Below are 26,578 nucleotides of genomic sequence, written 5' to 3'. Positions count from 1 at the left end.
GCTCCCCACATAGGGCTGAACTTCTTTTTCTATATAAGCACTATAATAAATCCATGGTCTCAGGGTGGCAGATAATGGTCCAAACTGTTAACTGTGACAAGTCTGAGAAGCAAGTCTATGCAGTTAGTTATTTTTGTTTACATGTTTTAAGTGAAAGCTTTGAAGATCCCAAAAGAAATTTAATTAATGTGAAAAGCTGTTCTCGGTTACTAATAAAAATCAACAGAACACTTCACCCAGTTTATTTCACTGGAGCAGAAAGATCTGATGAGGTTTAGGTGGGCTGGAGGCAAATGGAAGACTTTGCATTCGTGTAGGTTACTGAGCCAAGGTTACACCATCTTAACCAAACAGGATTCATCAGTTTTGTTTCGGTATGGTTCAGTTCCTTCAGCTCTTTATATAATGCATCATACCAAAATATGATATTTTAAGAGAACCTTTGAAAGGGTCTCTAAGGTCGAGGTTAGGGTCACCAAAGATAATATCTCAAAACGCCCTCAACCTACTATTTAAAACATGGTATGGTACAGGATAGTCTGGCTCCTATACGGCCTTGGCTGGTACCGTTAGCGGAGTACTTGCAAAAGTCACTACGTATGGAAGGCAAAACAATCATTCTATAATGGCAAAAAGTCAACATGACTATTAAATTATGAACATAACATTTGACTACCTACAAGGCCTCTATTATGCTCCAATTTTAATGTACTTAATATTTCGCCATTATTAAGTGAAATGTTCAAATACCAGTGAATTGTCCTGATACATTGTTGTGATCCAGTAACGCGAAGCATACATTCTCGCCAGTGTAGATGCAGGCTATCCATCTGAGAGCAAGGCTGTGTCCAAAACCGCGTGTTATCACACTAAATGGCATATATAAGAGTACACCACCATTAGAAGTCGATTGATTAGTATAGTATCGTATAGTATGCGGTTTGGATGCAGCCTATGATTATGGTGCTGAGATGATAATACGGGACATCACTAGTTATGTATAACAAATGGATCAGATTCAATGTCATATTTTCTACATATTAAATGTTAACACCTTACCTATGTGGATAAACATTTTAATAATAATACATTAAGGTAAGGTAAGCAACCCATTACTGGACTCAACACAAGTACATAAAAAATGACCTAACGCTACCATTGTTGCAAAAATGTATTTTTTTGATCATGTACATGAACGTCTTAAGGTAAGGTTAAGGTAATAAAACGATTGAAAATTTAAGTAAAACAAACAAATTAAAAAGAAAACGTAGCGGGTTCCGTCATAGTAATTAATGACGTGTTTCTCAGAGATCTCTTTTTGTCCCTTTCTGCCAACCGTACTTGTAGTTTCAGGAACGGTCAGCTATGAAGATGACAGAAGAAAACAATAACAACAATCCTACGATTACCGTGGAGGACGTACAACGTCTGATTAAAAAGAAAGACGAAATAGAAGAACAGATCAAGGCATACTATGAGGTGCTGGAAGATGTAAGTTTACCTGAGCGCACTGTGTTATAAACTTCATCATTTTCAGTTAGGCTAGCTAGGCTAATAGCTCGCTGGTAACAGGGGCAGTGTGCGTGTTGCTTGCTGCTTAGCTTACCTTAGCTTTTTTTCTCTTAAACTGTAACGTTTCGGGGTTAATGCTCTGCGAGGTAGCTAGTATTATTAGATTTTCTAACAAGCCTCAGTGTGTACAAGTAAGTAGGGACATTTAGCATGTAGGTAACCTACCCCGGCCACCAGAAGTATAGGAACCCTTGGCAAAGATGAGCACAAAGTCTTGGAAGTCACTTTATATTTAATAGCCCAGAGAAACAAAAGCTATAGACGTAAAAGGTTCAGTTTTGAAGGAATGTAGTTAGCTACACAAGTTAGCTAGATTATTGAGTTTAAGTTTGTTGAGTTTCTGTAGACGTAATTATGATATATTTTCAGAAAATACATATTATTTTGTTTGAAACATTTTACCTCACAAGTTTAGATTCTTTTGATATTTTCAGTGTAAGGTCCAGTTTATAAACAATTATACAATACATTTTTCCATAGCTTCTCTTTTGCTTACCATGGGTGCTTTTAACTCTACAGGACATTGTACTTAGCTATGTTTAAACCATAGTCAAAAATGCAGGGACAGTCTGGTGCTGAGTTTTGAAAAAACACTAATGGAAGGCTAATATTGAGTTCTTCATGAATATACCAGTATTATCAGAAGGCTTACTTTTCCAGGCTCACTGTTTCTGAACAGTGGAGTTGAAATCATTTTGGTTGACTAGGAGTGATTGTACACCTGAAAAGTGTATTTTATGTGTCTCATTGAGTGCATATATATTAATACAGTTTTATAAATATCTGTGCCTTTAGCACTCTAAAGTCATCTACATAGCTGAATTAACCTTGTATTTTCACTTTCATTGCGTCTGGGTATGTTTCAGCAAGGTGATGTGGGAATGCATGTTCCTCTAGTTGACGTTGAAGGCTATCCTCGTGCAGATGTGGATTTGTTCCAGATCAGAACAGCAAGACATAGTATCTCATGTAAGTAACTAAATGCAGGCAGTAAAACAAATGAATAGACTCAATAATTTCACTGTATTTCAGTGCTCAGTGTATTCAGTGTTAGTATTTCAGGGGTGTAAAAATGAATTGATGCATCATGGTGCATCAGTCTGAAAGTGGTGTTTAATCTGCTTTGATTTTGTAATGTTAGAATTAAGTATAATCGATCACAGGACTATTCAATAGACTGTGCACTCTTTTTTTGGCTGGAATACAATTCTCAGGCTATGAAACATACATATCCCCCAAAACCTTGATATGTTGATTTTTTTTGTCTTTCTTTTATTATTGTGTAAATATAGACAGGTGACAAATGAAATTAAAAAAATAAAAAAGTGGACAAACTGAACAAGTGCAGATGCTTAGGTTAAGCTATCCTACATTGCTGAACAAGACCAGGATATTATAGTAGCTGTAGTGCATAAAACTCTCATTACAAAGACAAATTACTATTAACATTTCAGTGGAAAACAGTGATCTGGTCAGGTGAATCATCCTTCATCATAATCTCAACAAGTGAATTGTGAATCAATTCATTCTCAGACTGAATCAGGGTAAAATTAGAGAATTCCCCTATGTTAGGTTTCATTTTTGTTGCATTTTGTGTTGCTGCCAGGTTTGCAGAACGACCACAAAGCCATCATGGTGGAGATTGAGGAGGCCCTTCATAAGCTGCATGCTCGGGAGAGGGCTAAGCGTGAGCAGGACCAGGCAGAAGCCCAGATGGAGAGATTGGAGCAGGAAGCGTCTTTGCCCGCACCGTTTGCTCGGGTGGATGCTGTGACGCAGGGCTCCCCTGCTTATCAGGCGGTGAAGTTAAACTCAATGAACACAGTTAACAGTGATCTCGATACAGGCTGCTTAAATCAATGTTTCAGCCAAAATTTCAGTTATTCCATTTAGACCTGCTTATGTGGTTTCTGACACTTTATTACATACTGTCTATAAAAATTAAAATGTACAGATAAATGTACAGACAAAACTCAGCTTTAATGGGGCTGCTACTTCTGTTTTTAGCTTTGCAACATACTTTTGTTCATTTTTTAGATAACAGCATATTACATTTTATATATACACAAAGTCATGCAAAGTTGTTTAAAATGAATTGATTAATTGTATAGAAACTTACTGATTCAGATTTTGATTACCAGTGGTCTCAGCGTCTACAATTCGAAAATCTTTTTTTTTTATTTGACTTCCAGAGTGATCAGTGAATATGCACATCTTCAGTTTTTTCAGGTAATATCGATACGGATAAAATAGTTTCTGAATCTGGAAAAAAAAAATTCTTTGGTGACTATTTTGCCTTACAACGTCCTGCATGTACCTCTCCACTATCAATGGACTTAATAATACACTTTGGGACAAAGCCTGATTGTAAAACGTCTCTGACATCAGGCGGCATATTTGTAATAATTTCATGCAATAACTTTCTGTAAGGGAGCTTTTAGAGGCTGGTTCCTATTGCCCACACTGTGAACAATTCTGACTCGGTAAGTTTTTCTAGGACTGAATGTTTCACACCAAACCACTCTGAATGACTTTGTTTACATCTTAAACATTTAATTATGCAGAAATTTTGAGCAATTGTTGGAATTCCCCTTTAAACCACAGTGTTAGACATATTTATCAATTATTATTTATGTAATTACGTAGCACACTAAGTTTATATCATTAGCTGATTTGACTACCTCAACACTGACATCAAATTCTAAGTCTAGGGTCAGTTTTTTTTTACAGCACTGTGTACATCTTGACAGGTGTTATAACATGGTAATAAATGGTTATAAAATAAAAACATAATTTGGTAATCAATATTTAGAGTGTTTTGTTGATATGGTTACTGTTTCACTTGAAAGCATAAAAAGTTGGATTTGTCATTACTAGCATGGGACAGGTCTCTTTGTAGGAAAACTGGACTAAATTGGGTCATGTTTACCATTTTTTCCAGGGCTTACACATTGGTGATGAGATCATTGTGTTTGGTTCTGTCAACACAAGCAACTTCCAGAACTTGCAAAATATTGCTTCTGTGGTCCAGCACTGTGAGGGGGTAAGTGATGAGGGGAGAAAGTAATGCTGCAGAATGGTATTCCCTTTTCACAGTTCAAGTTCCAATGAAGTTCCTTTTGAAAGGCATTGTATTAATATGGTTTTTCATTTGCCTTTTAGAAATCTGTAAGCATTGCAGTGGTTCGGAATGGACAGAAAGTTAATCTTAGCTTGACTCCACAGCGTTGGTCTGGAAGAGGTCTCCTGGGGTAATGGCTTGCATTTTAGTAACAGCACATAGTACATGTGCCTTAAACTGACATTCTGGCATAAAACTACAGTTTAATATGTTTGTCGTATTATGCAGTATTGTGTTGTGCATCATTATTTCCCTCAGACCCATCGATTTGACAGTATTCACAATTTTATATTGTTTTCATGTTGTCTTTCGTCCGTGTTCTCTCACTAAAATACCTGGCATGCCTTAAACTAATACATCATACAAGCAGTGGGGAATCCCTGTGGTGTTAACCAGTCCTGGCTGCTATTCTAGCCACTGAACTATAGGCTAATAAATACAACCACAATTCAAAGGAAGAATGGAGTGTAGTAAATAATCTGTTGTATGGGCCATTCTGACCATTGTAATGATGATTTGAAGTCAGTTATACAGTTGCCATGAGATATTCGACTTCCTAGCATGTACCTTCCTTCTGCATTCACCAGCTTGCAAAAAAGTAAGACATAAAACATTAACATAGCCTGCCAAAAAATTCCAAAGTTCCTCCCACCTTCAAGATCATCATCAGAAGGGGGATTTCCTAGACTCTAGGAAAATCACGCTCTAGGGAATACTGTGACACCACTGTAGCGTATGAGTAAGAATGGTTACATTTTTCATTTTGGCCAGAGTGTCCCTTTAGGTCACTATTTACTTTTCTTTCCAAGAGTTTTTATATGTTAAGATTTTTAATATTAATACATGAAAGTGACTGTAAGTTATTCACAGCCTACTGTTAATATGGCTTAGGCAGTTGGCTTAAGTGTTTTGCTTTTGTTTGTTTGTTTATATTTTCCTCAACAGATGCAACATAGTGCCTCTTCGCAGATGACCATGATCAGGACACTGAAGGATGATTCAGACCAAAGGGTTAACCGAGGGTCATCAGCAGGCCAACCTCAGCACTTTTTGTCACTGGGTGGCTAAACACATTCTGCATTTTTTAACAGAATGTGTTTAGATGGGTTTATATTCAAATTAGTAATTACATTGACCCTACATTGGTGCATTTCAGCCCTACAGTCATTTGTATTTAGTGTATTGAATGGCATGAAAATAAAATCCACAAACTTCTCAAGAACTTACTTCCACAACACTGGAATATTAATAAACATTCAACAGATATTTTTGTTGTTATCATGAATGATTTTATTTCAGGGGAATTCTGGTGCTTCTGTATACTTCAGTGGTTGAGATGTAAAGAAAGACATTATGCTTCTAAACTGTGGAACTTGATTCCACCTTTTTTTAGACAGTCAAGTTCAGTGTACACTTCTGAGAAACATTTTAAAATGTATCCCTTTAATTTAGTGTTTAATTAAAACAGTGTCTTTTGGTATTTATGTTTTTAATTAGATCTGTGTCATTTTCTTATATGATTTAAACTTAATACTCATAATTTCTTCTGTTACTGTTAAGCTTTATCACCTGTTTGTAAAGCATGTTTGAGCTAAATGCGAAGTGCGCTATATATATATATATATATATATATATGTGTGTGTGTGTGTGTGTGTGTGTGTGTGTGTGTGTGTGTGTGTATATATATATATATATATATAAACTCTAAATATATAATATATGAATTCAGAGGGGTTTGATGTGAAATGTTTCACTGAAGAGAAACTTACTAACTCACATGGTGGTGATAGGAACCAGGGTGAATGTATTTTATTCAGTATCCAAAATGACCAGTGAACCTATACATTTTACATGTGATGTTGATAATTATAAAATAGGGGTCTATTCGGGTCTATTTCTAACCCTCCACCATGAGTGAATTTAAACATATATATACTTTAGACCGAAACCTTTTCTTAAGACTATCATAAAATAATGTCTCATGAAGCAGTTAGTGTATTCATGACCATTTTATGTAGCTAGTAACTTTGCAATATAGCTTTTAGGGGCAGTAAAGTGTTAGTTTAGATGTCTGGTTCCTATCAGAACCACTGTGAAACCATTCTGAATGAATTTGTTTACATCATGACCAGTTAGGGAGAATTTTTTGGAAAAGCAGTGCAGTTTTTCTTTAAAAAGAAATCATTGAGACCCTGCAAAAATATTATGGAAAGTTAATATTAAATATTAAGCCCTTGTTTGCCAGCCTTCGCAACTCAGTGAGGAAACTACTAGAACTTATTTCTTTTGAATACACACTGGTCTTATGCAGATAAGATTGAACAGCCCGATGTACATTAAAGTTAAAAATGTTCCTGACTGGCAAGCAGTGTAACAAAAGGCTGACAAAATATTACATATTTCAACATCTAAAATAATGAAATACGCAAATTAAAATAATGTTTTGTTGTTGGTTTGGTTTGGGGTGCAATCTAAAGTACACTAGGGCTGCGTCTAAAACCGCATGCTACTATACTAAATAGTATTTCAAAATAACGCACCACCAGTAGTAGCGCTTTCAGAAATGTGGTATGTATAGTATGTTAGTATGCAGTTTTGGATACAGCCTAGGACACGTCCATCCCCTACATTTTGAGTTCATATATCATTAGGGGAAGAACATTCTAGGAAACTAGGATCATTTGAACATTGGGGCACCCTAGAAAATAGCCATGTCTATTTGACCACAGTCCTGTGGTCCTCAATTGTGCATGCCTGCAAAGAACGTGTGGCCTTAAAAAGTGTTCCGTTTCTCATTTTGGACTCAACATACCCAAAATTCCAGATAAAGGGAAGGGCCAATCAAGTTAAATGACCACCATGGTGGAGAACAAGATATTCACATGTGAGTAAAAATTCATTTGATTATTAATATAACTTGTCATTGAGCTACATTATGCTTGTAATATATATTGAGCTGCTGTAGCAAAGCAAGTTAGGTCATTTACACAAATAGCACAACTGCTACCATCATTTTATTGGGTACAGTACATGTATAGCCTGTGAGATGCATGAGCCCATTCTAGATGCACAATTTTAAACTGAACACCCTCAAGGTCTCTTGGGTTTATTTTACAGTTCACTGTGGGATATCACTAAGGCGCAATCCAGGGAAGTAGAATAATTGATATTGAGACACCTTAATGTCTGCATTGCCAAATAGTTAAGGCTACTACATACAAAAAAGGCTTCGTCTGTATAGTCGAATGAATCTTCCTTTTATATTTGCTTTTCTTGATTTTGCTTGATCTGGTTCCATGTGGATCAACATGCTATGTGTTTAGTCCGACCATGGACTGCAGATCAGGTAAAAGCAAGGAAAGCAGACAGAAAAGGAAGTTTCATTGAACTGTTCGATTGTATCTACAGAGGAGGCATCTTAAATAGCGCATAGCATGGAAATCCAAATTTTCTCACATTTTTTTCTTAATGAAAGGGTGTGTTAAAGTTTCAAAACATGCCATTCATTCTCCAGTACACACAGTCCATATGTGGAAATAAAGCAAAAATAAAAGCAGCCCATTTTCATTCATTGGTTTTGTGATGTCACAGAAACCAAGATATTTGTATAAATTCTGTCTACATAAGTTTAGCTCTGCTCCTTCAAAGTGTTTCAGCCCAGACTGCTTTTTGAATGAGGCACAATACAGGGCAGGTATATTTTTTAATTTGCATATATCAGTTGTAAAGGTATAGTAACAAAAACAGCCTGTTTAATTCTGAGACTTAAATGTCAAACACAAGATGAAATTATTTTGATTTTCTATTAATATTAACCAATTTCACATTGTGTTGCAACGTAATGTACACTCCCACCCCCTCCCCAACAAGTTGATGCTTGGCCAGTTCATGTTTATAACAAAATGTTATTTAAAATTAAATACAAATATATAGGCGTTTTCTAGTCCACGGATTTGTTGATTTTTTTGTATACAAAAACACACATGTCGTAAGTGGACTTGGGGGAAATAAAATACAGGAAAAAATGTAACATACAGGCTCTTTAAAGTTAGTAACCAGAGGTCACGTGCTGCGCTCCATCGGCTTGAACAGTTCATAAATGTCTAAATAAGGAGCCATATTTTGGGAGAAAATCTTTTTGTGAGAAAAACACTGACTAACTACGACTAACGATCTCACAATTAAAATATAAATGATGTGAAAATGATAACTTAAAATTGTTAACGTTACTCCAGGACTGTGTGAGTTAGCCTGTTAAATATGAAAAGCCCGTATGAGAAAGCGCTCCCTCCCTAAACCGTATCTTAGCAACAGTAGCGACGCTTTGGCACTGACGGTTTGTTGCTGTTAGCTGGTGCAGTTGCGAAGGCTTATTTTTTAAATTTAAAATAATGAATATGTTTGTCGTTTTCCTTTGTAAACGGTATCATTAGGGTTACAGACGCGTTGGGTTAAATTTAGCCAGCAACGGTTCTAGCTAACTTACCAAACTTTTTTTCCTGAAAAGTAACGTAGTGTTAGGTTAGCTAAGTTGCTAATTTTGCTACGAGAAATGTCAACCACGGATAACACACAGAGTGGAGACCCTTTAGAGAAAAGCGATGAAACTACTCGAAATGTGGGAGAGCAGAGCTCAGTGGACAAGCAAGAGGAGCTGCAAGAACAGGCTGAGGGAGGAGAAGCAGAGGGTAATTTTTCCAGCCCTACAGCTAAGGGCACATCTGCGGACTCACAAGTCTACACGGCCACCTCACTGATTCTCACGACCGAGAAGGAGAGCAGTGTTAAAACTCATCCACTGGTAATTTGACCTGAACTAGTGTTTTAACATCAGCGTTAAAACCTGATTTCATTAAAGGGCTCGTATCCTTATTTTCTTGCATTGTATTCCCCCCTGAGGTCCACTTATCACAAAGAGGTTATTTAAAAATGTTATTTAATATTATTTAAAATGTTAATTTAACATTTTAACCTAATTTATTTTCCAACTTCTCGTTATCACTCAGGAATAAACAGGCTGTTTTGTTACTGTGCCTTTAAGACTAATATATATATGAATACACCGATCAGCCACAACATTAAAACCTTGTTTCTACACTCTCTGTCCATTTTATCAGCTCCACTGACTGTGTCAGTGCACTTTGTAGTTCTGCAATTACAGACTGTAGTCCACCTCTTTCTCTGCATACTTCGTTAGCCCCTTTTACTCTGTTCCTCAGTGGTCAGGACCCCCACAGAGCAAGTATTATGTGAGTGGTGGATCATTCTCAGCACTGCAGTGACGCAGATGTGTTAGTGTGTGTGTGTATTGCGCTGGTATTAGTGAATCAGACACAGCAGTGCTGCTGGAGTTTTTAAACACTGTGTCCACTCACTGTCCACTCTATTAGACCCATCTATCTTGTTGGTCCACCTTGTAAAGTCAGACACAATAGCCCATCTGTTTCTGCACAGTTTGTGTTAGTCATCCTCTAGACCTTCATCAGTGGTCAGAGGACACAGTCCAAAGGACGCTGTTGGCTGGATATTTCTGGTTGGTGGACTATTCTCAGTCCAGCACTGACAACGAGGTGTTTAAAAACACCAGCAGCACTGTTGTGTCTGATCATACATGTAAAACAGTGGCAGCAGCTCTATGCACACGGAGAACGAAACATGTCAATCAGTGAATAGCATAAATAAATAAAATAAATGAGTAGCAGGGGGAAAAAATACATTTGGGACATAAAACTGTAAATAAATAAATAAATAAGTTTCATTTATTTAGAATTTATGCAATTGCACATTTATTTATGTATATATTAATTTCTTTCTTTATTTATTTATGTTTCTTTCTCCAGTATGCAAATAAGAAAGACTAAACCTTCATGCTACTTTTTACTCATAGAGAAAGCAGTGTGTTCAATTACTTCTGTCATGATTTTTAAATGCTTGCTAATACTTCAGTGATGGCGGACAATCTGAGCTGAGTTTCTATGTAGTTACGCTTGATAGCGGGCAAATTAGACAGTTGACAACTGGATAATGACTACAGTCTGTTTCAGGTAGAGGGATTAATTGTGGACTATGAAAGATGAGTGGTGAAATACAATACATATACAAAGATATTTTGGACAATTATATGCTTCCAACTTTGTGGCAGCAGTTTGGGGAAGGTCCCTTCTTGTTCCAGCATGACTGTGCCCCTGTGCACAAAGCAAGCTCTATAGAGACCTGGCTTGATGAGTTAATATGGAGGAACTCCAGGGGTCTGCACAGAGCCCTGACCCAACCAAACTAAGCACCTTTGGGATGAACTGGAATGTCGATTGTAAGCCAGACCTTCTTGTCCAACATCAGTGCCTAACCTCACAAATGCACTTTTGACAAAATTTGCGTAAATTTTCACAGACACACTCCAAAATGGTCTGCGATATCTCATAGAACCTGACAGGGTCTTCAGTTTGCCATATTGGAATTTCCTAGTTTAGTAGAGTCTGGTCCACCTTGCAAATCCCCGTTGTGGGATTAATAAAAGGATTATCTTATCTTAAACCAATCTCAACCAATAGTTAGAATTACGTTACTGTTGCCCACCGCATTAGCATAAAGTGGAGAAAGAAATTTTAAAAATTTTCATTTTTAAATGAACCTTTTAGCCAACTGTGTCTGAACACATCGGAATTAGACCTCTGCATTTAACCCATCTGTGCAGTGAAACGCCACATACACACTAGTGAACACACATACACTGGGGGGCAGTGAGCACACTTGCCCGGAGTGGTGGGCAGCCCTGTCCACGGCGCCCAATATATAAAATTATATAAAAGAAAAAATAAAAGCAAAAATAAAAAATACTTCATTTAAAATTCATTTATTTATGCATTCTGACTCAGATTTATTTATTAATTTATTTATTTCTGGTTTTATGTCTCACATTTATTTATTTTATTTTTTGGATTTTGTGCCATTTATTTATTTATTATTTGTTTTTTTGTCCCAAATTCATTTCTTTATTAATTTTTGCTTTTCTGCTATTCATTTATTATTTATTTATTTATCTATTTATTTATTTATGTTTACTTTTCTGCTACTCAGTTATTTATTTATTTCCATTTAAATTATTTTGTTTGTTTGTTTCTTTATTATTTTGGTACATTTCAGTTGCCATATATACCAAGAGTACTTTACTGATTGAGTCACTGTAGACTAAATGCTAATATGTCTACCACAAGCTTCAAATAAAACATAGAATCGCCATTAGCTTAAGTGCTAACAAGCTACTAGAATCTCATAGGAATGCTAACAGAAGTTAGCATTATAATAGAGGTGGATTTTTTACTGGGCCAAATTGAAGGCCTAGCTCTAATAGTCACGGTTCGCCACTGGTTTATACACTACATCAAATTCTTTTATTTCATTTAGCTCTCTGCGATATGGGCCTGTAAAAGAAAGCATGCCAGGGATCACTGTTTATTACAATAACTGTTTTAACCATGGACAGTATCTAATATTGTCAAAGTACTATACAGTTACGATATCAAGTCCTCAGGGAACAGAAAAGCTCAAGTTCATAAGTATTCCTATTCTCTGCTCTTGTGCAGTCTCTCTACTGCATGTCACATTAATTCACTTAACATGTGTGATTACAGACTCTACATTGGGCCTTTGGGATCAACCCGGCCTTACCTGTCTTCAGCCTCCTGGACCAAGATCGGCTTGCTGTCCTCTACAGCTGTTCCCATGTAGCTGTCTTATATGACCACACCTCCAGCTCTCAGCATCTTTTGCAAGTAAGATATTTTAAGCTTTAAAACAGTTGGCTACTTAATCCAAAATGTGGTTAACAGTGAGTGAAAAGCAGGACACTGCTAACTGGTTTGCAGTAGCTAATAATAAATGTGACGTAACAGGAGTACCAGCTGGCATTATCTCACTACTTTTGATTTGACTCATAATAACAGCATTTATACTAGCTTACAGTCAAAGTAAGCTATGGAGGTCAGCATCGTCTGACTGTTTTTCTTTAAAGCATTTTTGGGTTGATATTAAAGTTGTAGCTAGGGGTCCATATTCTGTATATTGCCTTGATGTCCACTTCTAACTTTTGTTTGGTTTTAAATACCAAAACACTTGTAACTGATTTTTCATATGGCCACTTTCCAACCTCTCTATATCCTTTAGAATGAAAGTTTTTCATTACTGTGCCTTTAAGACTGATAAATACAAATGAACTCTGTTCTGATTGGTTGACCACTTCATAAGTGAAATGAGGCACACAATGTTCAGAAAGCAGACATATCCATCCTCAGTGATGCTGGATAAAATAAACTAAAGCCACTCCTTTCGGGTGTGTAGATTGTGGAAGACTGCAGTTATGCGTTTGCTTTCTGACAGCCTGGAACAGCACAACGTTTAATCGTTTTTTTCCCAGAACATCCACTCTAACAACTCTGCTACAGACTGTCTGCAATACCAAAACTCTTTATCTCTTAAATGTGACTGGGTAGGGCTGAATTGCTGTAAGCTAATTTCATTTTTATTTTGATTTTTAAATTACAAATCATAATTTGAATTAACTTTGTATTTCATCATTTGTAAAGGGCTTTGTTGGTTGGGCAATATGGAAACTTGTTCATGGTTCTGACATCCAAGTTTTTGCAGCTTTTCTTCATATCTGTACTGTTTGCTCTGGAGAGTGAACAGTAGGCTACATTTTATAAATTTAACATTGTTTACATAGTACTCTTGTATTTCCTAAAAGCAAAGTATTTTTTTTTCATGATATGTTTCCCCTTTAGGAATTATTTTTTCTACATTAAAGGCTTTAGTATTGAGCTTTAGTTGGAAACAGTATGGCTAGAACTTTAATCAGGGTACTCCAGTTACTACAAGCTCTCTGTTTTGAGGCTAGTCATTTTGAATCTCATGTTTGTCTTGTGTTCTGAAGGGTCATTGCGGTCCCATTTCCTGCCTGTGTGTCAGTGAGGACAAACGCTGGCTTGTGACAGCTGACAAAGGCCAGGAGAGTGTGCTTATCGTATGGGACTCATACACAGGGTACCATCCACAAATCATTATTTGAAATTTGATCTGAATCTGTTCTGGAAATCATATTCTTAGGTCCTACTTTCTTAAATCATGTTTTTAGAAACAGAAGGTTTTGCAGTTTTCCTTTTACCTGTCTTTTTTTAAGACATGTTTGGTGTCTTAAGTTTGCTTCTTTTGCACTGGAGCAGCAGGCTAATGTAGCTAACAAGCATGTTAGCAACAATGCTTACTGGTGTTCATAACTTAACACGAATTAACATCATACAAAATGCTTATGTCAAATTATTAAAGCCCGAGGAAACCTTAATCCATGTTTTCTTTCTTATTAAATACATGCAACCTTGTCAGCTTTCAGTAAAATTCACCATTTTGAATGATGAATGTGCCATTCAAATGAAGCTTGTAGATTTTATATAATTTTTAATGTTGGGAATCTCTCCTCTTAACCATAGCACAGCAGCAGTTCACGGTGATTATTTGGCCAATGGTCCACTCACAGATGTAGTATTTTATTTTTAATGCTCAATCAGAACTAAGAGAGTGTTACCAAAAAGTGAAAGGAGAGCTATATTTCTTGAGCTGTGAGGTTGGTTTCATTTATTCTAAGCAACAGTTTTTGTCAAATATGTCAAAAAATACCTAGAATTTCGCTCAATTTTTGGATATGACTTGTATTTGCATAATCGTTTAACTCATTGAACTGAATGATTCCACAGTAATTACCCCTGTATTGAAGCCTCAGAGTGCACCAGAATCCACCAGAATTTTTGCTTAAAATTACTAAAGTGATCTCCTAGAAACAATGGGTCTCATTTACCAGTATCATCCTAAGTTTTTTCTTGAATTTGTTCTTGAGAAAGGTCCCAAAAAAAAAAGTCTACATCAGTTTCATGTTGTGTTTTTAAACTGCAGAACTGTTCGTACCTTTGAGGTTTTGAGTGTGCATAGATTCTGTTCTGACATAAGAGCAAATCCCAAATAAGAAAACATTGGTGAGTGTCAGAATCTTCATGAAAACTACATTTTAAAAAGATTTTAAAAAGAAATTTCTTAGGAATGGTTGGTGAATGAGGCCCAGTGCCTCTGGACCCACCATGGTTTATGAACTTCTCACCTTTTTCTTTGGGTTTTCATGTCTGTAATTAGGTTGACCCCGCTCCTGTGTGCAGAGTATACAAATACAAAGTATGTCCTATGACTGACTTTCTAATGTCCGATTGATAAGTGATGTATTTCACCAAAATTCTCTTCTTTTAGTGTAAACTGGGCAGTCCTACTCTTGGGAAAAGACAACTTAAACAGTATCCTCGACCAACCACAAGTGTGTTCCCCTTAGGTGTCTCTGTGTTCAAGTTAGAGAAAATTAACGAGTAAAAGGTAACAACCAAGTGAAAGCTAACCTAACATGCAAGCTCGCTTGTCTGTCTGTCTATCTGCCTAACAGCCATCTGTTTTTTCCTTTGTCTGATTTGTCAAACAGTCATGCCAGGTTCCCTGTATAATAACAGTAGCAAGTAATATGTTAATAAGAACCGTTCTATCTTTAATATCGCCACATAAAAGCTGGATAATATTTTAGTGATCCATGGACACATCTACAACATCACTGCTGTTTTCAGCTGTGCAGCATTATTTTGTCCATTTTTTAAGATAATAGCATGTCATACAATGTTAGAAGTCACATACGGAAGTCTATGTAATATTACTTAACTCAACATACAGTTTGCACAATGCTATCAGATGTTCGAAGCTTCCAGTACTTGTTAGTTCCATTAGCTTTGTAGCTCCAGTGCAAAACAATCCACCACTTTGATCCACCACTACAGCTACATTTTTTCTTGAACTGTCGCTTTAATGTAGTGATAATCAGTTGTTCAGTGATCCCTTGCTTTTATATTTGTTTAATAGGATCCCTGTGCGCACCATGTTTGATTGCCATCCTGAGGGAGGCATCACTGCTGTAGCATTGTCTAATGATTCAAGATATCTTGTGACCGTTGGAACTGGAACAGTACAGGTTGGTCTTTGATTTTGATGTAATGTTATTGCAGGTGCATAAATTATATTTGATTGTTTTATTGGAAACGGTTCATGTCACTGTTGATCACAGAGAGTGTGTATTTGGGATTGGACAAACGAGACTGAAGATCCAGAATGCCAGACTGACATAAACCCAGAGTACGGTTTTCAGGTATGTAGCTACATTGCGCAAAAAGTAATACATGATATACACAAGTTCTGTGAACTGGCGCAGTTTGCATTCTTATATCTTTATAAACATTAACCCCTTTTTTTTAGAATCACATCTTATTCAACCCTACGGACAGCTCTCAGCTACTCAGTAACAGTGGAAGTCGAGTCCTCTTTTACACCTGGGTAAGTACCAGGTATAGTGTCTGTGTATTCACTAATGTATATTGAGTTCAGGTCATACAGAAGTTAACTAAATTGATTGTTTTACTAATAATATACCCTGTTTAGGATAAGGGAATTATGGAATATTCAGCCCCAGAAATTTCAGACAAGGTAAGTCTCCACTGTCATTCCAATATTTCCGTTTATAGTATGGACTTTAAGCATCGTCAGCTGTACGGATGACTACAGAGACTGGGAATAAATCTGTGTTAATGGTGCAGTAATCACTAAGCACAACTCTTAACATGACAGCATGAGTAGTCTTTACGCACCAAATAACAGGAATCCCTTTAGGAAATGTGGAATACTAACCAAATTAATACATTTCTTAAAAAGCTTAATAAGCCTAGATATCTGTTAGAAACAGTCCATGTTTTCTTTCTAAGTAGGTTAATCTCACTTTTATGCACATACAAAGAATGTCCTGAGAATAACTTTCCTGGGCCCAAGAAATGGTTGCTGTATTTTGCTGAAATTCTCCTCTTTCGATGTAAGCTAGGTAGTCATAATCTTGAGTAGCACATACATATGCATTACTGATGAGGTGCTTCCACCTGTATAGCTGTACATGTTCCTCTGAGGTGTCTCTCTGAGTTTGGAAATCTTACAGAGAGAAAGCTAACCACCAAGCGAAAGTTTACCTAGGGCACATAACTGTGCTATCAAGTTAGGTCATCTGTTTGCCTGTCATGCGTTCATTAATTTGTTTGTTTTTTCCTTTAATCAGCCACATCAGCACTCCCTGAATGCCCTTCTGGCTGTGAATGAAAAACAGTTACCTTCTTTAAGATGCCATCATATGAAGGCTGGATAATGTTTTAAAGTTAGTGTACACACCATGGCCTACAACACCACTTAGTGACCATCTCACTCATTGCTCCACACAAAGATTTATAAAACTTATATAAAACTTATATAAAACATATAAAACTAATGTTCATTGGGAGATTGCGAGTTTGATCCCTGGGAATGCCACAGTGATCTATGGTTGGGAGTCCAACAGAGCATAATCGGCCTTGCTCTGTGGGTGGCCCACCCTCTCCTTCATCATGCAGTACAATGATAGCTAATGCAGGCGTCTGTTAGCAGACGTAACCAAATTGGGCCACTTCTGCCAAAGATATGGCACTGCTGACTTCATATGAGCCAAAAGGGGCCAATTTAAGAAAGCTTATTTGGCCCACATATGTCAGAACAGGTCTGGGCCACTTCTGGCAGAAATATATCAGTGCTGCCTTCCACTGAGCCTGGCAAACTGCATGTGATCCATAAGTGGCCCACATATTAAAATTCTCGTATGGCCCACATGTCTCAAAACAGATCTGGCCCACTTCTGGCAAAGATTTCCAGTGCTGACATAAGCAACGTGACAATCATTTATGTTTTAAAACAGGGATTAACAGGATTGTGGGGGTGCGTAGATTAAATTCAGATCTTGGCCATATATGGCACAGTACACTGAAAAAAATTCAACCTCAAATGGTTGGCCTAAGCATTTGCTCCATCATCAGATCACGAGTTGAAATCCCATCAACGCTGCAGCCGTTGAAGCACTTGCCAGAGGGGAATGCACATGTTAGCCTCCACTCCCTGAGCCTGGTCGCACTGTACAAAAGTGGAAGTCATCAGGGAAGCTGATTGGAGGTTTAAAAGTGGCTGAGATGTGGCCCTATAATAGCAGAAAACAGGGAGTTCTGGCAACTGCACTCTGCCATCTCCTGTGCCATCATTCCATTTGGTATTTGGGGTACAAGTGAATGCCAGATGTCAAAATTGCTATCTGGGCAGTGACTTTAATGGTGGTACTGTCATGGGATGCCACCTTTGCCATAGGTTAGTTCATGAAATTTGTGCCGTGCTAGATCTGCCCTTGTCAACTGTACTATTATTGTGAAATGGAAGCATGTCGGAGCAACAAAAGCTAAGCCACACTAAATTGTTGAGCTGTTCTATAGTGTTACGTTAGTAGTTCAAAAAGATGCAGTGGCTGACTTCACATGACTCAGAGGAAGCATGTGTTAGCCTTCACCTTTCCAGCCTTGTAACATTATGTGATTGAGGGAGACCTCGCTAGCAGGTAGAATTGCCAAGGACTAAATTAGGGATAAAATTGGTATAAAACTGATGTTCTGTACTCTGTGACTTGTATTTGTGTTGAAATAGTAAAGCAGTGCATTACCACCTGGCATTTAGCTTTTTATTTTACTTTGTCGCAGACATTCAACAAGACAGTGGGTCCCTTGAGTCAGTCCGTCTTCCACTTTGGTGGTGTTCGGGCTTTCTCAGTTACGTTGGCAGGGAACCTGGTGCTCTGGGACGCCCTGAAAGGATCTGCCACACATCAAATCAAAGCCATGAAAGCCACAAAACTCATTCCACTGCAGAAAAATGGAATCACTGTGCTGACTCTGTGTGACAGGTACCTGCATGCTTTTCACCTCTTTGAGTCAAAGAGCATATGTTTTACAATCGTTTATGGTGTGATACAGTTGTAGTAGTCAAATTACATGTTTTGTTAAAATACTCATCCTCTACAGACAATGCACTTTTTCACCTTTCAATACACATTTACTAACAGTTATTTGCTGAATGCAACATATTGGGGAAAAAACACAATGTGGTCTGTGCAAGAGTTTTATAACATTTTATATTTCATGTTTTTTTCCAGTGTTTAAGAAATTGTGCACCAAAGTTAGCGGAGAAATGCCGTATTTAAGTTTGTTTCCTGTAGAGGGTGTTAACTTATTTTTACTTAGAAAATCAACAAAACGTCTTTTGACTGGGGGTGTTCAAACTTTTGCATACAAAGGTATGAATGAGATATTTCTAAAACCGTTCAATTTGGAATGACTATTCAAAATTCCAGTCAATATTTTCAGTATTATAAAATCACTTTGATTACAGATAAATGTATATTGTATAGAAATGTAAATGATTTTGTTTTACTAGTCATGCACATTTTTGCATGTTCCAAAAACTTAGAACAGGGGTATTTAATTAAAATTCAATAAGGTTCAGTTAGAGAAAATTTCCTCAAGCAAAGGTCCAGAACATCATAATGTCTACCTTGCATCATGAGTCAGTGCCATATACTGTGTACTGAAGTAGCCTAGTAGGTATATCAACATCTTATGCAGTCAACAACTGAATGTCTAATCAAATAAAAAGTACAATTCAAGTTTTCTCTTTTTAGAGCTCGCCATGTGAAATAACTTCCCTCTGACTCACTTTCATCTCCGACTGCTGTCTCTCACCTCGTCACTCCCCTGTATGTGCATCACTCACTCCAGTCTCAGTGCTCATCGTAATGCACAGATATGATTGGCTGAGTAGCGTCACGTGTGATATTCACAACGCATGCGATTGGGAGTTTCCCGGGCCGCTAAAGCGGTACCGTAAAGGCTAGAAAAGTTACGCAGATTAAAATAGGACCACCCCGTTGAAATTAAATAATTCTCCATAGTTTAGCGGTTATAGGTCCAGGTCCGCACAGGACAGCGTCTGGCTCCGAACCTGGACTGCGGTCCGCCTATTAGTGACCTCTGACTTAGAAATTAGGAAGCTTAAAAAATTATCTGTGTCCAGAATGATAAATGGAGCTGTAGATGACTGTAAAATCACTGAGAGAGCTGTATAGTGACAAGAATAAAGTTATAATAAAATAATCATGCAGAATGCCTTGTAAAGGCTGATCAAATCTCATGGCAGAAACCTTAGCAAAGAAAATAATATAAATTACTAATTACATTACATCACTTTTTAATATTTATTGAATTTAACATTCAGTGTACCTTAAAAATATTTAAAGTTTAAATCTAAAAATACCTTTTTTAATTCAATTTCTTTGTATTTAAATCTACATTGTATAAGTTATGACTGTGTATAAAATAACACAAATAATCAATATCACAAACAATTTCAAATTTTTAAGGGTAGTCTATGAAAAGCTTACACTTTATAAGCTACAGTGTTAAAGGGGAATTCCACATTTTTTCTAATTCTGCATAATTAAGTCATTCAGATGTATGTCATTCAACATGTTTTGATGTGAAATGGTTCATTGTAGACAAACTTACCAACTCAGAATTTATGTAATGGTAATGGTAAAATATTGGTAAATTTGGGAAAAAAAAAACTTTTTGGATTATTTCACCTTACAACGACCTGCATGTATATCTCCATCATGAATGTATTTTTAAAAAATACATTTTACACCCAGATTTTATCTTGAAACTATTATAAAGCAAAGTCTAAGGCATCAGGCAGCACATTCATAATCATTTCATGTAGTATCTTTCTGTGAGGGAGCTTTTAGAGGCATTAAACTCAAATTTATGCTTTCTATCACTACCACAGTGAATAATTGTGACTTTGTAAGTTTCTCTAAAATGGAGCATGCATATTCTTTTGTTCTCCATCTGCCTTTTCCACACAGCTTTATTGTAACAGGCGATGTAAAGGGCCATGTCAAATTCTACGATGAGAACTTCAAGCTCATTAACTGGTACAGTGAGTTAAATTTGGATGCTATTGCCTCCATTTCCTTTTCAAAGGAAATTCCTTCCAGTAGCAGTGAGGGGTACCAAGAAGACTCCACTCTACAAACCAAGCCATTTGTTAATAGGTAAGAGACAGTGTTACCAGTAAACAATTCTGAACTATGGTGCTTAGATACAGTCAGCCTGGTGTTAGGCTTTTGTCAGAGGCAGACAGATTTTCATTTAAAATCACCTGATACTTCATGGAGTCCATGATGCCATGAGGTTTCCTTTAGAGGAAAAACAGCCCCAAATCGTCACAGATCCTCCACCATACTTTACAATGAGGATGAGGTTCTTTTTTGTGAAACAACCCTTCTTTTTACTTCACATGCACCTTAAATGTTAACAGAAAAAACCTTTCATCTAACCATAGCATATGTCTCCAGTCAAAGTTCCACTAGCCAGAGGCGTATGTTTGTGGTTAGATGAAAGAAAAGTCTTTCTTTAGACATGCCTCGCAAATTGTTTGTTGGCATGGAGGTGGGGTCTAATTGTAGCTTTGTAGACTTAGTGACCCCAAAATCTACTACACAAAATCTACTACACAAAATCTTCCTCCTTACTATGCGTAAATGGTGCAGCAGTTACTTTCAAGCCAGAATGTGCCAGAATGCAACTGCTGCTCCATTAAATTGCTATTTTGCAGAATAAAAATATTTCAGATTTAATTTGGTTGTTAAAAATGTTTTGTATTAAAACGTGAAGGGACATCCTAGAATAATAAGCCACTGTTAACCTACAAAAATAGGTTCATGTAAGCAGCTAAAATGAATTTATTTTTAAAGTATATACCGTGATATACACTAAATCTGTCTGAAATTTGAATAATACCATAATATACATTTTTGGCCATACCGCCCACTACTAGCTTAGATGAATAAAGGTTTTCAATGCCTGCTGCACCAGTGCCCCAACAAAATAAACCCCAAAATCATGACCTGTAGTATTTATAAGCAGCTTCAGAAAAAATGGCCAGGAACGTAGCATTAGCTCCCTGCCATCCTTGCCCACTTTTCTCTGATAGGATGCACCCACATGTCTGGTTTTCCTCAATGACAGTGGTTTCCGCAAAAGACAGCAAGTGAGAGACGCTTTACATTTAATTTTTTAGATTTTTTATGTTGTATTAAAATCATTATATACTCATAAGTGACTTAATAAACTATAAATTTTGTTCTGTATAAACAAGACGAAACACTGCACAGCAATATTAATTTTAAAGTGTTGTCCTGTAGCTAATGCTAATTTGTTAAATTTCTTGGCCTAAAGTGTCTTTCTCTCCCTTTTCCAGAAACTTTGTCCTCTCTACAGTTAGTGCAGCTGTGGTCCATGTGAAAGCTCAGGGCAGCGTGGCCCAGACTTTATTGAAGGAACATGCAGAGTCACTGGATGCAGTGGCCTGTCACCCCAAACAACCTCTGGTGGCTATGGGCAGCCATGGTGGACTCTTAAAAGTGTGGGACTATGAGAACAAAAGGGTCACCTCCAGCAGAGTCTTCTATACAGACAAGCAGATCCAATGCATCACCTATGATCCTCAAGGTATTTGCTACAACAAGCCCTTAATGTGCTTTACTGTACAATGGAATGATATAAATGGCTGGGTGAATGTTTTGGGGGGAAAAAATTACACACATTTCTCTCTCCCCCAAATACAGTTGATCCGGTGAGATTTGGCTTCTTTAATTTTGCCCTGCAGCTTCAAGGACAACTACTGTAGCTAACAGCTAAGAGAGGCTGTAACCACTTACCAGAATTTTGTGAACTGCATGGATTACTTGTGGGGGTTCTGGCACTGTTTGACATATTTAAGCAAAAGAACATGGGAAAGAAGTGTGTTATTGCAAATAACATCATAGCCATGATGTTCTGTTTGTTTATATGTTTCTGTGAGCTACAGTCCCACTGCGCATGCACCCAGATTATTCTAGTTAACTAATGCTATTAATAAAAAGGAAACTAGCAGTGAAAAATTGTGCTTGTTAACTGTAATAAAAATAAATGGAAAACTTAATTAAAACTATAGTGTCCACTGCAAAACTAACTAAAACAAAGTAAAATTATTAAGTAATTACTTTAGTTTTCTTTTTTTTTCTTCCAGTACATGAATGAGAGTTTAGAAGTGGAGCTCAGTCTATGGTGATAATTTTATTCTACACTTATGAAATATCTACCACCACAGAGTTTATCATAATACTAACTAACAAAACTAAAACTGAAACTAAACAAAAACTAAAGTAAAACTATTACTTTTCAGAAAATAAAAACAAGACCAACACTATTTATGCACCCATAAAGCTAATTGACACTAAATCAAAATCAAAAAACAAAATGAAATACTAAATAAAAATAAAAATGTATGAATGCAGGCTCAGCTTAATGTGATAACTTATCCTCTGATAAGGTGATTTAGGCTATCAAGTGTTTTTATTTTTTTAGTTAGCCAGTATTTTTTCACTGCTAGTTTTCATTTTAGTGCTAGTGCATTTTGCTCACTGGAATGATATATTTATTGTGAAAAAAACAAACTATTGTGTGATGTTAATAAATTGGTTTAAAAAAAACAGCAAAGCTAAAAAAAGAAAAAGTTATTTTTTCAGTTTAATAACAGCTCAGTGTGAATTAAGGCAAGTGTGTGATGATTTAGGCATGCAGTTTGAACAGTGGTAATTGGTGGCATATAAGCTTTACTTGTTAGCTCTGTTAGCCCTGTAGCTTCAGTGCAAAACTAAAGAAGTGAACTTTAGATATCAAACGTGGCCTTGGCTTCCCTTCTGGGTAAAAGGAAAGTTGCTTAGTTGTATTTGCACCTGTGTGGAAATGCTACAGAATTGATTTTGTGAAATATCTTATTTTAAAATTTTGGAGATGAAGTGTTCACCTTCATATACTCTTACCTTTCATGCTCATGTCTGATAAGATGCTGTATGTTTTGTGTGATTGTACATGTCATACATGTAGCCAAGGCAGGCGGTGTGTAAAAGTGACAGGTTGGTATGTTTGGCAGGTTTTTATCTGGCTTTGGGATTTGCGAGTGGGGCAGTGCAGGTTCTAGATCCCTGCACTCTGCAGCAAGGAGAGGAGAGCTTTCACTACAGTCAGGACTGCATTACCCATCTCACCTTCTCCCATGACTCCTCCTTCCTGGCCACTGCCGTGAGTGTGGACTATGTATTAAACTCAGCACTGGATTCACCGCAGATGAATCTTGCTTTCCTTAGCCAACTTCATATACTGTAGCTCACAGAGCAGCACTGCTTTAGAGACACAGTAGAAACGTATATTGGGTCCCTTGTTTGTGGAGATTAACAAAGTAATGTTATTGTATAGTTCAACAATTTTTTTTTCAATATAGTTTTTACTCGAAGAAGTAGAAACTGATTTTGTTCCTGTTTTTAATTGGGTTTTTTGTTTTGTTTTAACTGCTGAACAGTTTTTTTGGTTCATGTGATCTATGTCATGTGATTCTAATGTGTACAGTATAATATTTCAGACTGCTCTGTATAACTTTTAATAAGAACAGCAGTGTTTTTTTGTCTTAGCAGTAGATAACTGCAAGTATTTTCTTAATTTTTTGTTAATGCTGCTGCCCATAGTGCTGATTATGACATACTTGGAAAGAAGATAATCATACAATAATTACTCAGTTAAAAAAGTTGGGAGAGGCTATAAGGAAGGAAGGAGTTTGAGAGGAATTCTAAAGCAGTGGTTCTCAGGCTCAGTCCTCAGGTCTCTCCAGACAGTACACGTGTTGTGAGTTGGGAAAGAGGAAGAATGTGGGCTGTCTGGGGGGGCCCTGAGGACCAGTTGGAGAACCTCTGTTCTAAAGTAAATGTATCTTCTATAACTATTATGTTTTTGTGTATTTTTGTAGGACACTGGAAGGGCTGTGACAGTATTTCATCTGTGTAAGCAAGGCAGTCAGCATGTGTGGAAGTATCTGGGGAGGCACTGCTCTCATTACAAGCCCATCCAGGACCTGCTATTTGGAGTGCAACTGGACAGCACACAGCCACGTCTGCTTTCTCTGGGCATGGATCGCAGACTAGTAAGTATGAAGTATCTAGTGTTGTGAGTAGGGCTAGACACATGGATAAAAATCATTACCACAATACAACGTTTTCCTTCTGCACATAGTTGGGTGTCAAAAGTTGGGTCAAAAGTAGGGTCTCTCGTGTAGGATTGTAAAGTAGACACCTTATAGATCTGTGTTTACCCTAGCAACTTGGTATTTACATCAGCGATTAGTAGGTATACAAGATGGCCAATGAGAGATACAAAGCAGGTGTACCTAATAGACTGGCAGTTCAGTGCCTTTTTGGCCCTTCTTAGTGTCTTACTATTGTAGATTATATTATTTCACTTTGCTAATGTTACTACAAAACATGTTCCACAGACTAAGAAGTCTGAAGTAACTTAGTGCAGCTAGGTTAACTATGATAGCTGAAATGAAAAAGATATTTCTCTGTTCTTAGTGTTACCTCAACAAGCCAACATGTTTCCACATCATTTACTGAGCAGATAATAATTTACCTCATGTAGAAGAAGATGATTGCTCTAGCTTTAGCTAATCTACTGATTTAGCCCACGGTGGGTAAAAGAATTCCCTTTGCTTTTTAATGATTCAAGCAACTTGTTTAATTTAACAAAAATCATGTTTAGAAAAGCTGTTGGCTTTGTTGTTCAGCTCTGTAGAGCAAATTACAGACAAAATAATGTTACAGCAATTCTCAAACTAATAAAATGATTCTCTGTGGTAACCATTCAGAATGTAAACAATAGAAGTGGTCTTTTATTTGATTCAGCTAGCTAAATTCTTTCCATAGGATAATGTCTTCCTCTCCAGCCTAAACACATCATATCAACAAGTTTAGTTGTACAAGAATCTAAGCTTAATGCCTCAACTTTTGACAGTGTCAGCAATTTCATTACGCCAGAGGCTTTGACACCATAAAACTGTAACTGAGCTTTTTGCTTTGGCCAATAGTCCAGTACTAAAGATTCCAGTTTTATGATTTTTGGTACTTGCTCCAGATTAGTAACAACAGATACTCTAGGGCAGTGTTTCTCCACCCTGGTCCTAAGGTTCCAGTCCCGTACACATTATAGTGCTTTCCCTGCTTTAACACAGCCACTTTAACGCAATAATGGGCTGTTAATGAGCTGATTGGTTAGATCAGGTGTGTTGAGGCAGGGAAAACACTAAAAAGTGCAGGGCAGTGGGCCTCCAGTACCAGGGTTGAGGGACATTGCTTTAGGGTGTTTAATGTCTTTGGTAATGCTTTGAAGAAATTCTTCCAGATGAGGACAAAATGGCCACTATTATATCACCAATAAATGCACCAGAATGTAAGTTAAAATTAGATATTGATGTGCAATTGCTATTTTTAGAACTGTCAATTTTTAAAGAGTTTGCTTAGGTGGAATAAACTAATGCCATCGTTATTAGCAGTTATGCTAACCTTCATGGAATGGAGTGTTTTTGCTCGTATTTTGATACTAACAGTTTTATTTGATTCTACATGTGGCTTAATGTGGACTGTTTTGTGCATGTGTGAGCACAGAACTATAGAGTATAGTGTTACATGTCAGTCAATAAGTTGAGCTAAATAGTGAGGAACATAAGTTAGCTAATTAGTAAAATTAGATGCCTGAGAGTGACATAAAATGATCAAAAAGAACAAACATTAAAACATAATTCATGATTATTATGATCAATCTTGCTGTCTACTGTCAAGTAGGTGGAAAATGAACTAGAATTACAACTGTAGGTTCTGTTAGCTACTGCTTGAATACTTTAAAATTCTTTTCCTGATGTAGTATACAAAATGGTTTATTGTTTTAAGAAAGTACAAACAGAAAATGTAGATAAAAGGTCTATGTTTTGAGGGCATTTTAC

At 36.9% G+C, this 26,578-nt stretch overlaps 2 protein-coding genes across 2 annotated transcripts in view; both read left to right on the top strand.

Annotated features, from left to right (window-relative positions):
• Window positions 1-1,316: 1,316 nt before the first annotated feature.
• psmd9 (proteasome 26S subunit, non-ATPase 9) lies at window positions 1,317-5,960 on the top strand. Its single transcript, XM_036597969.1, has 6 exons — window positions 1,317-1,491; window positions 2,439-2,541; window positions 3,179-3,372; window positions 4,514-4,615; window positions 4,735-4,823; window positions 5,639-5,960. The coding sequence occupies exons 1-6, from the start codon at window positions 1,366-1,368 to the stop codon at window positions 5,664-5,666; spliced, it is 642 nt and encodes a 213-aa protein (XP_036453862.1). The 5' UTR covers window positions 1,317-1,365; the 3' UTR covers window positions 5,667-5,960.
• Window positions 5,961-9,035: 3,075 nt separating this feature from the next.
• Window positions 9,036-26,578, top strand: part of cfap251 (cilia and flagella associated protein 251) — a 34,890-nt gene continuing 17,347 nt past the window's right edge. Inside the window, exons 1-12 of the mRNA XM_036597918.1 lie at window positions 9,036-9,494; window positions 12,325-12,465; window positions 13,623-13,732; window positions 15,632-15,740; window positions 15,834-15,914; window positions 16,022-16,099; window positions 16,205-16,249; window positions 18,355-18,557; window positions 20,574-20,762; window positions 21,971-22,221; window positions 23,687-23,835; window positions 24,554-24,727. Of these exons, the coding sequence (XP_036453811.1) occupies window positions 9,246-9,494; window positions 12,325-12,465; window positions 13,623-13,732; window positions 15,632-15,740; window positions 15,834-15,914; window positions 16,022-16,099; window positions 16,205-16,249; window positions 18,355-18,557; window positions 20,574-20,762; window positions 21,971-22,221; window positions 23,687-23,835; window positions 24,554-24,727 (1,779 nt within the window). The 5' untranslated portion in view covers window positions 9,036-9,245. The remainder of the gene's footprint in view (window positions 9,495-12,324; window positions 12,466-13,622; window positions 13,733-15,631; window positions 15,741-15,833; window positions 15,915-16,021; window positions 16,100-16,204; window positions 16,250-18,354; window positions 18,558-20,573; window positions 20,763-21,970; window positions 22,222-23,686; window positions 23,836-24,553; window positions 24,728-26,578) is intronic.

The sequence above is a fragment of the Colossoma macropomum genome, unplaced genomic scaffold, assembly GCF_904425465.1.
Source record: "Colossoma macropomum unplaced genomic scaffold, Colossoma_macropomum, whole genome shotgun sequence".
Taxonomy (NCBI): domain Eukaryota; kingdom Metazoa; phylum Chordata; class Actinopteri; order Characiformes; family Serrasalmidae; genus Colossoma; species Colossoma macropomum.
Note: the sequence above shows the minus strand (reverse complement) of the source record. Positions and strands in the feature narration are given on the sequence as shown.